Source organism: Python bivittatus, unplaced genomic scaffold (assembly GCF_059951505.1).
Source record: "Python bivittatus isolate LINGU-HERP-01145 unplaced genomic scaffold, Pbiv_v1 ctg000060_np1212, whole genome shotgun sequence".
NCBI classification, from domain to species: domain Eukaryota; kingdom Metazoa; phylum Chordata; class Lepidosauria; order Squamata; family Pythonidae; genus Python; species Python bivittatus.
In genome coordinates this window covers 3118108-3131396 of record NW_028277044.1, presented here as the reverse complement: position 1 = coordinate 3131396, position 13289 = coordinate 3118108, and the positions used below count along the sequence as shown (strand labels likewise).

The following is a 13289-nucleotide window of genomic DNA, read 5'->3' as shown; positions in this document are numbered from 1 at the left end:
AAAAAAAATTCTGATGAAGAAAATGACCAGAAAAAAAAAAAAGACAAAGACAATGAAGTAGAAGTCAAATTTATTTTATTTTTGGGAAGCAAACTGAATGCCCTCTGGAAGATACTTGTCAATCCCAAAGGTCACAAGACTCTCGCATAAGCTTCCTGATATCAGGATGCTTTCTTGATATTTTTTGATATTGGAAATTTGTTTTACTGTCCTCTAAGCTGATATGCATCTGTTCATTCTATGTAGCTCTTCTTTGTAGCAATCACATCTGAATTATTGCAGTGAAACAATTCTAACATCATCTTGATAGATGTAAGGTAGCCAATTTTCTATATTCTTAGAAATCTCCACTACATGTTGTATAGTAAAATGCTTGATGTCATACTGTATTTATTTGTTTGTTTGTTTGTTTGTTTTGCCTGTTTATATGACACAGTTTCTAAATTGCCCCACTCTGAACAATGATGGGCAATATACATGAGCAATCCAGATAAATCAATATCTCCATATATTAAAACAACCTACAATTCAATATAATTGTAATGGGGAAAAAAATAATCAGAAACAGTTAAAAAACAGATGATCACCTGGAGTTGCCAGGAGGGAGGACCAGGACGTTGGAGCAGGTCCTCTCTCAGTGTTTGAACCAGATAGGCATAGACATGCTTGACAAGGTATTCCCAGTGCCAAGCCGCATTTGGCTTTAATTATGTAAATACCGTTTGATAAAGTGATAACCTACAGATAACAACCAACCAAAGAAAAATTGAAAACTATTCTCAGCTGGTTTTAAACTATTTTGGGTTTCTGCTCCATTAATTGAGTATTTAAAGCATTGTACCAAAGTTCTATGCTTCCTCCACCTTTTATACAGGTTCTGTGCATTAAAGTGTCAGTAATATTGCTCCCTCCCTCTCCCTCTCCCTCTCCCTCTCCCTCTCCCTCTCCCTCTCCCTCTATCTATCTATCTATCTATCTATCTATCTATCTATCTATCTATCTATCTATCTATCTATCTTCTAAATGACCTTCCATGCTGTATTATTGTTTTCTGTATACATTACCTTTCATGCTCAACAGAATACATAGTTTTAGAACTTACTATACATTAACTTAAGGAAAAACATAGAAAGAAGTGTTCCCATTCCATCCTCTACCATATCAGTTCATAATCCTGAAAAGCATTTCCAGAGGGTTAGGGACTCTCCTGAACAATAAGGTAAATTAACATAGAATATCCATAGGTGTCAGCCCTTCAAGGTAGACTAGACTAGAAAATCAAAGTTATGAATGGCAATACTACCTTTATTGTAAGATTACAGTAACAGAATCTGGCAAGTCTGAATACACTCCCCCCCCCCTTTATCTTTATGACAACTAGGGAAAGTCCTTTTTGAGATTATTTCTCAAATTACATTTCTGCCCTGGACTCAGATTTCGTTTATCTGACTGTTGTCTTGGTTGAGGCTCTTCCTCCTGTTCCTCAAGATTCTTTCTTCTTCCCATTACATAAGGAGAAAAACCTGCTATTCCCTTCTACTGGCAGCCCCATCTCTGTACCCAATCCTTAACTCCTCCCTACACAAAGATCCTTTGAAGATATAAGGATTCAAATACAGGTAGTCATTGCTTAATGACACAATTGGGACTGGCAACTCCATCGCTAAACAATGCAGTCATTAAATGAGACATTGTGTGACCATGATGGACTTACAGCCTCACTTTCGCCATGGTCATTAAGTGAGACATCATGTGACCTCAACTTGCAACTTACTGCCAGCTTCTCCACTGATTTTGCTTGTTGGAAGCTGGCTATGAAGTGCACAAATGGCGATTGTGACCACAGAATGCTATGACGGTCATAATGCCCACCAATTGTGAAGCACCCAAATCTCAATCACGTGACTGTGGTGATGCTGCAACAGACATAAGTGTGAGGACTGGTCATAAAGTTACTTTTTCAGTGCTGTCATAATTTCAAATGGTCACTAAACAGGGCAGTGGTTAAGTGAGGACTACCTGTGTATTCAAATCCATAGAATTTTTTTGTTAAAAGAGCTCTTATAGTACTTAATATGATTGATTTCTACTGATTTAGAAGACATTAAATGGTAATATCCTAATCAGCTATTACCTTCTTTATTTTATGCAGATCTCCAAGTCCTGAAAGCTAAGCTATGAGATATAGAACCACTGAGTATGTATGAAATTTAATGCAGTGTCATATAACTAGAGCCAAATCATGCCATTATGAAACTGAGTGATGACACAAGGGAATAAATGTACCAAAAAAACATGAGGTTCCTTCCACATCAGAAACTGATCAACATTAATCAGTGAACAAAATACTGAATTCGTTCATTGTCTAGCACATTTCTATTTGTGTCAAGTAGAATGTCCAGCTTTTTAAAAGATCAGCATATTCATCCATTAAATTAAGAGTGTGTATTTATCATTTTCACATATACATGCACACTAATAGAAACAAAGAGAATTGCCATTATGCAATCACATTACACACACACACACACACACATACACACACCAGCCCGTGGATGGGTTTCCTTGTATCTAGCTTTTAAAAATCACACAAAACACTGATTAATATTGGCTTTACAATGACCTTAAACTTCAGTAGGGCTGACCCTTCTCTAAACCAGCAGGAATGGGAAAAGAAATGGATATAGGCAGGAAATTGTGTATCAATGTGCATCAACATTTTAAAATGCTGGTGTGGAAGTTGGGTGTTTGATAGGCACTGATATCTGAATAGATAATACATTAGCTGCTGAACAATGTAAATTACATATATACATAAATATACATTTCAATACCCTGGTTATTATCCCTGTCTTCGAATAACAAAAGTAATAATGTTTAAACATCTCTAAACATGAACTGGGCCCATCTACTTAAAACACCACCAAAGATCCAACTTGCAATACTGTATAGACATATCCTGCTGTTTTCAAAAATAAATGAAAATTAGGCAATTGTTTCAACTGAAATGTCTTGGTGTTGGTGATATTGAGAGTATAGTGATGATGATATGAAATGCCATCTCTTTCTAATTAGACATATTCTGTGATGTTCATGCATATTCATGCTTTATGTTGGTTATTGCCACAAATAATCATTCACTGGTAATTATAACTGTGCCCTCCAATTTTCTGGGCCAATAATTTTCTAGGCATAATTCCCCATCATATACTTAGAAGAACACATCTGAAGTTACAAATGCATCACGGTTGCTCAAGAGTACTTGTAAATGGCCAATTTTGAGTAATGATAGTCACGCAAGAATAGGAGCAGAACCACTTGGACATTTCTCTTTTATATCAGACAATCAATAGACAATGCAAGGAATTAATAACCGAATAGCATTAAGCTCTAGTCTGATTTAACCATTCCAGGTAATAAACCAATGTGATTTTTTAAACCCAGGACACATTTTGGGGACAGTGAAGCATTACTTAGAAGCAACCAGGTATAAAGAACATTGGTAATTAAGCAAAACTCTGCTTGTACTGAAATGTTAAAAGAGTGGAGAGAAATGATACTGCTGAAATTACCATTACTATATAATATCAGAAAGGCAACACTATGTTGGCTGCCATGGGAGGTGCGTATGAGCCGTAATGAAATCAAGATAGAAAGTAAACTAAATTAGGACTTATTTGCAGTTGTATTATACTAGACTTCATGCTTAATTGAGGGTTGAGATTTTATATCCAACTTTTTCATTTGATGAAAGTAGTCGTTTGTATTAGTAGATACATATAAAAGCATTGTTCCATGGCTATTTCAAGAAGTGTGAAGAGAAGCCTTCAGAGTTTAGTACTGCTAAGTGCATCAGTTTTTTAAAAAAATTAAAATTATCCCTATGTATTGTTCAATTGCTTAAGATATCATTTTAAACTGGTTATGTTTTGAACAAAACGGCAATTTAAAAAAAAAAATGAGAACATCATGGGGAATTAGACCCATGCCAAAAAATCATGGGCAATTTTTCCTTCCAGCTTTCATTCAACTTGAAGTAAGAGAGTTTGCTTTCCAAGTTTCTTTCAAACAAGAATAAAATTTTAGTGCAATTCTCAAGGACAGAATGTGAGATTCTTACCAATACTTAATTGTGCATGATTAAATATACTTTAAAGAAGACCAAACTAATGGCAATATGTACAACAACCAGCCTTACCATTGACAATGAAGGTACTGAAGTGGTGGACAGCTTCTGCCTTTTAGGGTCAACTAAAGAACCAGCAGTCCAGAAATGTGTTGCACGTTAGCACTAGATAGCAATAAAGGCCTTATAAAAAATAGTCAGATGCTTAGATGTGTCTATGCCTACAAAGGTCAGAATTGTGTAGGCAATGGTTTTCCCTGTGACACTGTATGAAAGCAAAAGTTGAACTTTGAAGAAGCAGGATAAAAATGGTATCAACACTTTTGAATTTTAGTGTTGGAGAAGACTCCTAAGAATATAATGGATAGCCAAGGGGAGTGGGGGGAAGCAAATGAATCACCGAACAAATCAACCCAGAATTCTCACTCAAGGCACAAATGACCACATTCAAATTATCCTACTTCAGACACGTTATGCAAAGCCCCAGCTCTCTGGGGTTATATAAAATGCTGCTAAAGATAGAAGGAAAGAGAAGAAGAGGATGACCAGCAACAAAGTGGTGAGACTTAATTACAACAGCAATGGGTACAATGTTGGAAGACCTGAAGACCTGTAGAAAATCTATCTATGTGGTCACTAAGAGTCACCATTGACTTTGTGGCAGATAATCAATCAAAAATATTTTCTGTATACCTTTATGGTCTTCACATCTAATATCCATAACCAAATAATTCACACACACACACATACACATGCACACAAACTGATACATACACACATTACTTTATGTTCCATTAATGAAGGTTAAAGATTAATGGAAAAGCTTCTTTGCTTTTCAAAAAGAAAATGCATTAATATAGCTTTAATATTTGTAAATATATAAAAATGTCCATTTGTGTGAAAGCAAAACCTGTATTAACATTAAACATTTAAACTTTAGCTTATTGTCCCTTCAATAGTACATTGTGACTTGTATTTTGTAGCTTGCCTCCATTTTTCATTTTAATATATGATTGTTGCCTCTAGTCTAAACTCTTGCAATTCTTCCTTATATGTAATTGTTTCACATCACAGGAAACAGAATATATTTTGTTGAGTTTTCAGCATTACACACAATTTAGCAATAATTCTTAAAATGAAACAATGCATATCATTGTATTTGAATAAAGATTTTTCTTTCCATTTTCTTGCTTTTTTAAAAAAGATACCACCTATTAAGTTTACTAATACAATTCATCAGTTCACTGTTACTTATGGCATGCCATAAGCAGGAACTGAGTTTTTTACCTCCAACAATAAAAGGCAGTCATTAATAGAAATTGTACAGGGACAAACTGCTTATCTAAAAACTTGTTTCACTGATACTTAAGCCAATTTCAGCCATCCTGTTTGAAACCAAACTCATTCTCGGGAATGATGTCATAGGCATCCACAGCCAGGCATGATGACATAAAAATGACAGCATACGCAACAAGGCTACAACACAACCCTGTCCTTATGTACTTGCATACATAGGTCTAATGCAAGTATGTAAATTGGATATAAGTATGTAAGGATTTGTGTTGTGATATCATGACACATTTTTCTTCACTTTCCCTCCACACAGACACCCATGGGTACAGGAATTCCCATAAACTGCTCATTGAAACACAGTCCTGGAATCACTTAATCAGTCAGTTCAGCCACTGAAGTATTGGCGCACTGTTTTGTTTAACAACTTGGAACAATCTTCCTCAATTTGGTGACTCTAGAGATGTCAGCTTTTGTGCAGGAGTTCAGGAAATTGTAGCAACCCATTTGGACCATACAAGGTTGACAAAAGGTTGCAGGCAAGGAGCAGACAGAATAACTGATAGAAGACCACCTGGGTCCTGGTTTAAATGCCCTGCAGGTCCTTGTTGATTTCTTCCTACGTTAGACATACAGTATTCTCCACATTCTGACTAGCTTCTCCCTTCTTTTCCATGTTCTCTTAATACACTCATGTACTGCTTCGTTCGTTTGTTTATTTCCTCTTTCTAATGGGCCCCTGGCATTTGCCTCTCTGTAGAGTATTGATCTATCTTTATCCAGCCATTTTGGTGTGGTTTCAATGTTACATGTTGTAATTGACCATAGACATCAAAGTCCGTGTAACATCTGAATATTTTAAGAGGAACACATGCCAAGTGTTTTCTTTTTACCACATGCACACTATGAAAACATCACACATTTTGTACCTGAATATTGATGCCAGACTGCAATATAAAGTAGGAACTGGCTTGACCCTGCAGTATCACTAGCTGGCTTATCAGGTTGTGACAGAACAACCTCTGTTGTATAGCTCAGAGCTTGTCTACTCCTCTCACAGGGAACTGAACACTAACTCTATCGTATAGTACTGTAGCCCTCTGATTAACTCCACTGGCAGTGTATCCTAAATCTCAACTAAGCATGCCAAAAAGATGTTATAGCAATGGGGTATGTAATGTATACTGTGTATGCACATGAGTGTGTGTGTGCTGTGTGTGCACGCAGCAGGTAATACAAAATGCAGAATGATTGCCAAGTTTTTGTAGCAGTATCCAAGGTTACTCAATGCTCCGTTTCTCACAGTGTTCTAACATCGCTCTACTATATGCATGGCTGTTAATACAGGGCCTATGGGAATTTTGGCTGGAAGGCTGCCTAGCAGCTTGCAGAAAGGGGAGGGGTGTGTGTGCTACTTGTGATTTGGCTTGTATTATTGAATGAATAGTATCTGTGAATAAATGAAGATTTGAACGTAAGAAACTGCAAACACATCAACCACCTCCCATCCATATCCTGTAGGTACAAATATCTAGTCGTTTGATCTCCTTCCCAAATGGCTTGACTTGTACGGGACTGTTCTTTTTGTTGTTGTTGTTGTTTGTTTCACTGCCAATGACTGAGCTATTTTGGCAATGCTCCAGTGGAACATGAAGCCTTCTTATACTCTTTTCTGTCCAGATAGAACAATGGCCAACCTGAAGGAGCAGAATCAGTCCAGGTTGTTGTGTTCAGTACTTCTGAATGAACAGAATCAGGCCAGAACTATTTAGCCATAAATCCTATATTAGGTACGCAGACCTCTGTGCAACAGATTGTGCATTGGATGAAGAGGGGAGACCCAGTGATGAAAACACCATAGCACCATTGTGGTTCATGCTGTTTTCCTTAGTAGTATATCATGATGTTACACACTCTTCAGAAAGGGGGGGACTACTAAGCTCATTTCTGTTTCCATACCCTGCAACCTCTTGCAGAATTCCTAGTGATCTACTACTCTACTCTGGAGTATTTCCAAGTCTCTGGGGAATATCAGTGTACAATGAAAAGTCTGGCAAAAGTTTTGGCTGCTCTTATAAAGGTAGAGAGAGTGAAGGCCAAATGCAAACTCCACTGGAGAGAATTCCTGTTACAAGCTGGAACATCTGCATCTATGGGAGAGGCAGACCCATTTTGTGATATATTTTAAAGCAATTAATACACCTCAATCTGAATACTAACATAAAGATTGCATCTCCAGAGGACAGGCCCCTTTTCCAGAGATTCTGTTTTCTTTCTTAAAGAAATATGCAACAAATTACATGAAGCAATTTGACAGTTAACTAAGATAACTCCCAAAATTATTATTCTAATTTCCAGTTCAGTCAATGTCATGAAGAATAGAACAGATCTAGGCTGCAAACATTCATACAATCACTAGATGGCAGCAAAGACTTTCTATGACTACTTGCTGCCATCTAGTAATAGTTGAGATTTTTGCTGCTCTGATCTGGTAGCCCTATTAAAGAATAAACTAGAAAGAAGACAGAACTAGTCAGTTGCAAACAAAAATACAATATTTATTTACAAGACATTTCCCTGGGAATCCCTGGCATGGTATGGATTTTATTTTCTGTTAGCCCCTTAGACAAAGCAAATTCACCCAAGGGAAGGTTTATTTGATAGACCTCTGTCTTACCCAACTCTTTCTGACTTTAAATAAGGAGAACACATTCGCCCTGTAAGAATAAGTTGAGTTCTACCCTGACACGGTTTACAGAAGTAGGTGAGAGCGGCTTGTCTATATATCTGGGAATCCAGAAGAGTAGGGCAAACATTTGGTAATGTAATCTCTAGGACCTGCCCCTGTGCTCAAGTCAAGGTGAATCCTATCAACCTTTCCACAAGTAATGATACCATTTACACACAAACACTGACTAATTCAGCTCCCTCTCTCTACCACTTTGGCCTAAGAAATGCTGCCTAATGTAGAAAAGCAGCCAACCTATTTTGTGTAGGCCTTGTGAAGCAGAGGCATAGGCATCCATAACTAGGTATGGTGGCGTCAAAATAAAGATAGAAGTTATGACTTTGTTGTGCAAATAATGCAGTTGTATGATTGGCTAGTGACATTTGATGTAAATATGTACTCTAAGTCATCATTTGTATCATTTGCATTATGACACACACATAATCCTCCCCCTGCCCACTGCAGTTCTGTGACTCACCTTGTAAGGAAAATAGATGAGGTCCAGTTTAAGCCCCAGCAATTTCTTAAAAAGGTAGAGATACATGGTATATGATCCTATTCTGCTCTACTGATTTGACCAAAGGCTAGGATTTTACTGTCTAGAGATATACTTTGATATCAGGTATGAAACATGCTGTAAAATAAGTACACATATACTATTCCTTGCAGCATATTGTGTCATTAGAAATCACATTTGCCACTGTGGAGTTTCTCCTCTTCTTTCTTCTTCTTCTTCTTGCAACTTCTCTTGTGCAGTTGAATTGTTTCTGACAAAAAAGGTGGGGATTTGTGCCAATTAGAACTATCCAATTTAAAACAAATCAGAAAGTTCAAATTGGTGATACAATCGAGTACAGCACAGGAAAATAGAGGTTTCTGTCACCAAGAAAAAGTGAATACTGGTTAATTTAGTTTTCTATTACAGGACATGGATTTGTAATTCTCAGCTCCAAATGCAATTTCTTCTAATTCTATTTTATGCCCATCAAATTATATCGTTCACTATGGATGAACCTTCCACTGAACTCCAGCATAAAATTCCTATTAAATTCTGAATCAATTAGAAGTGACTTGTTTCATTATATTTCATATTTAAATGATTAGTGGGGGACAAAGCTCTTAATAAAGGACCCATACAGGTGATTTTGAAACTGCTACTGTAACATATTTTTTATTAATTTAATTCACTAAACAATCAATCAGTCTTCTAAGTTCTGAAAAGAAGAATGTAATAATACCAAATTCTTTTGTTCGGCTTTGTATTTTCTCTATTGGGCACACAGTATGAATAAAAGGCAGTAAACCTTGTCAGTAGGTTTAGTATCAGCATTCCTTGTCATCCATGAAGTCTGTCTCTTCATACTACATGGAGAATAAACTTCATATTACAACCACAAGAAATTCTCTTTTCCTTTGAAAGCAATGTTGAAAGCAATTTCACTTTTATGTAATTGAACAAGTAACACAAATGCACAAAACTTTAGATTAAGGGTCACCCCTCTACTTCTATCATCATACATGATGCACTTTTGGAAAGGGAAGTGGAGTCATGGGCGATTTGAGGGATTACAAAATGTGTTTGTTTTCTATTTGTGAGCTGGCTCTTTAGCTATGTAATGGAAAGATTGATGAATGTTACCAGGTATGGTCAACGTTTATAAGATCTGTTTAAAACATCTTATATGTAATACGCAGTTTTTGATATGTATTTTCTTTCTTTCATTCAAAAGTAAAATTACTTTTACATTATTAGATGCAAAGCTGCTAAAGTCTGAAGGGTAACATTTTGAATCCTTTGATAAGAGAATTTGGCTGGGGTTTACGGAAATCATGCTTATCATATGATGCTTAGGAATGAGATACTGGTTTTTGCATATTTCTGTATGCTGCAATGCTGCTAGTGAATATGCCACTTCATGATCTCTGTAAATTAAAAAAAAAGTTTTTAAATTTACGTTTTAGTTTGCATTGTACTGTTAACTTTTTAGCTTAATTTTAACCTTTTGTAATTTTTAACACACACACACGCACATTTATGATTTTTTAGTTTTTATCTGTAATGCTGCCTAGAGTCACTTGTATAGTAAGATGGGCAGCATATATAAATTTGATAAATAAATAAACAAACAAACATTCTTAAAAATGGCCTGAAATGAACTTTTCCCAACTTCCATGTCTGGTGGAATACTAATAGAATGATGGCGAAGGAAAGACATCAGTTAAGAAACCCAAGCGCATATGAAGAGAACTGTCTTGTGTAAGGGTTCATTATAAATATCCATGTGTATGTATAAGTGTCTATGTGTCATTCACTAGAAAGCAAAACACTAAATTCTGATATCACTACAGAGAAGGCTCTTCATCTCTTTCTCAGGACAATGTTTTCGCTGTTGCTGTTGTTGTTGTAGCTTACATTAGTACTGGAAGTAGTGGAAGGTGCTATGTTTTCTTCCCTTCCATATATTTCCATCATTGTGAAGCTTTCTAGCAGCACTGTTCCCACTTATGCCTCCCCTTGGGATTTAATGGCTCAGTGGGAAGCTTGAGAGGCTGCAGATGACTGTGGAAATGAAACAGAAAACATTCACTCACTTACAGAAACACAGACACAACCTACCAAAAAAAGTAGAGAAACATCATATTACAACACAAGAAATTCTCTTCTCTTTGAAAGAAATGTTGAAAGCAATTTCACTTTTATGTAATTGAATGAGAACAATTCAAGGTGGAAGATGATAATAATTGGAAACATTATGGAATGAAACAGTTTGATTCTAAGAAGAGTGATAGTATTTGACCTGAATATTATCCTACTGAGCAACTTTTTATCACTGGTACTTTTCTATGTCTGAAGCACACCTATAAACAGAGGCCCGTAGTAAAAGACACTCTTAGCTGGATGAACTAGGACACAAGGTTTTAATATGTTGACTGAATATTAAAAAGGGGTCAGTTGAAATAGTCAACTAATCCATGGGAGACTAGGCTTGACCCAAAACATACCCCAGTCATCCACAGGTTTAAACTAATTCTACTCAATCACTCATCTTCAGGATAAGTAAACTCAATCTGTTGTAAACTCAGTTGAAAGTTATAGGCCTAGCAGCAATGAATACATTGTCCGATTAATGTTTAGCTATGGTGGCCAAGCTATACTTACTGCTGCCTGGCTGGTCAATGCAGCTACTAGTATAATGGAGCCTTGCCAGTTCTTTCTCCTGCTATTTTAGATGCTTCTTTGAGAACATGACTAGGGATTTTGTATTTCCAAAATGGTGATTTTTGACCCAGTTAATGTTATTGTGTGCTGCCAGAACTACTGGTAAGAAGTCCTACAAATACAACCATAACAACTACAGTTTTTAGCTCCCAAGAAATATAGAGAGTCCAATGTGATTATTTAAATCATATGCAGACTCCAGCTATATTGAATTGTCTAGTCCCAGGAAAGCAGTCCTAGGATTCCATGAAGGATCCACGTGCAAAAAATATTGGCTATGGACACCTGACATACTAACCACAGGTAAAGACCCATCATATCCCATTTGAATAACAACCAAAGGTTGATTAGTATTAATTTATTACTATTAATTTATTATTGGTGCCTCCCAGTCAGACTTGACCCCTCACAACTACCTGGATTAGTCCCTGCAATTTTGTTGGCAAGACTTTTGGAAGTGGTTTGCTCAAAGTCTCCAGCTAGTTTCATGCCTAAGGCAGGATTAGAACTCATGGTTTCCCAGTTTTTAGCATAGTGCCTTAAATTACTACACCAAACTAGCTCTCATTATTAACCTTGGGGTTATTGTGGTGTGAACCAAGTTCCTTTGGTTTGTGGTTTATTGAATTGTACAAACCCAGAAAATGGCTGAAATTAGTAACCAGGTTAGGTGTTTTGTGTGAACACAGCCAGAAGGTGTTGATAAGTTACAGGCTATATTTGGTTTAGGCAGGATGGTCAGGGGGAAATGACAAACCTGCTACTTTTTCCACTAGGAACAATGAAGCTAAAATTCATGTTATCACAAAAACTGTTTCAGTGGAGAAAAAAATATAAGCTATTTATTTCTGGAATTGTCCTTCTGAAAATCTGTATGCTCTGACCTGTCACACAATACCACTGTACCAGAATTTATAGTAAGTGCCTCAGAATCAGAACTAATAGATCTGGTTTGCAAATATTCAGATAGCCAAAATATATCACCCAAAAGGTAGATTTCTCTGTGCTATGTTGCTTCTATCTCATGGTCATCCATATTTTTGCAGTCCAGACCTAGTAATTAAGATGTATGTCATAAGGTGCTTTTTTGATGTTTGTTTTTAATATTCCTTTTTTTGCACTTGATGGGATGGGTTCAGGAAAAAAAACAAGACAGCTTTTCTACATTTTCTCTCAAGGAGCTTTGTACGGAATATTATTCTATATATATAAGGGAAAGAGCCATTAGGATTGGAAGAGGGTCATGAAATTTGATATTTATGAGATTTTTTTTTTAAGATTGGGGGAAAAAAAGTAATAGAAACCACTCTCCAGAGACTCGAGTCCACTCCCATAAAGAAATAAGTCAGGTTTGGTCTTAGGCTCTTAAAGAAGAAAACTAGTTCAGGGCAGGGATGCAGCATATGATTTGAATGCAACAGAACTCCTCCATATGAAAATAACACAGCCTGAAGCCCTGGAGAATTGCTGCTAAGTGTAGACCACAGTGATCCAGAGGGAGCAAGTGCCTGAAAGGGTGTAAAGCATCTCCTTACATTACTTATGTCATAGGTCTCCCTTTTTAAGAGAAATATAATTCCTGGAGCTTTCAGGAAGGAGGATGATATGACTGAACCAATTTAAGCCCTTTGTGTTGCTATGCCCTAGCATATGTGTTGGGATGTTTTATTGGTTTCTGCTTCAACACTGGATTTCCAGTACCAGAGCCCATGCCTTTCACAGTAGCCTTATCTCCAGGCTAATTATTATTTGTGTGTGCTAGGACAACCTTCTTCCCTCTCCACATCATTTGACCAGTTTGCTTGTGAATGAATACAACTGGTTTTGAAAGCAGGTGGCATCTTACATAGAGTAGCAATTGTCTACTAACCATGAGAATAAAAGCACAAAAAACTAAGGTTATGTTCAATTATGTCCTTCTTTCT

The 13289-nt window shown here is 36.6% G+C and overlaps 1 protein-coding gene across 8 annotated transcripts in view; it reads right to left on the bottom strand.

Moving 5' to 3' along the window:
* Positions 1-13289, bottom strand: part of LOC112542233 (uncharacterized) — a 377107-nt gene that overhangs the window by 258652 nt on the left and 105166 nt on the right. The window contains exon 4 of one of the 8 annotated variants that reach the window (XM_088136460.1): positions 9395-9506. The exons of the other annotated variants lie outside the window; for them this stretch is intronic. Within the exon in view, the coding sequence (XP_087992586.1) occupies positions 9413-9506 (94 nt within the window). The 3' untranslated portion in view covers positions 9395-9412. Of the gene's footprint in view, positions 1-9394; positions 9507-13289 lie in introns of those variants that run through there. 8 annotated transcript variants of the gene reach the window in all.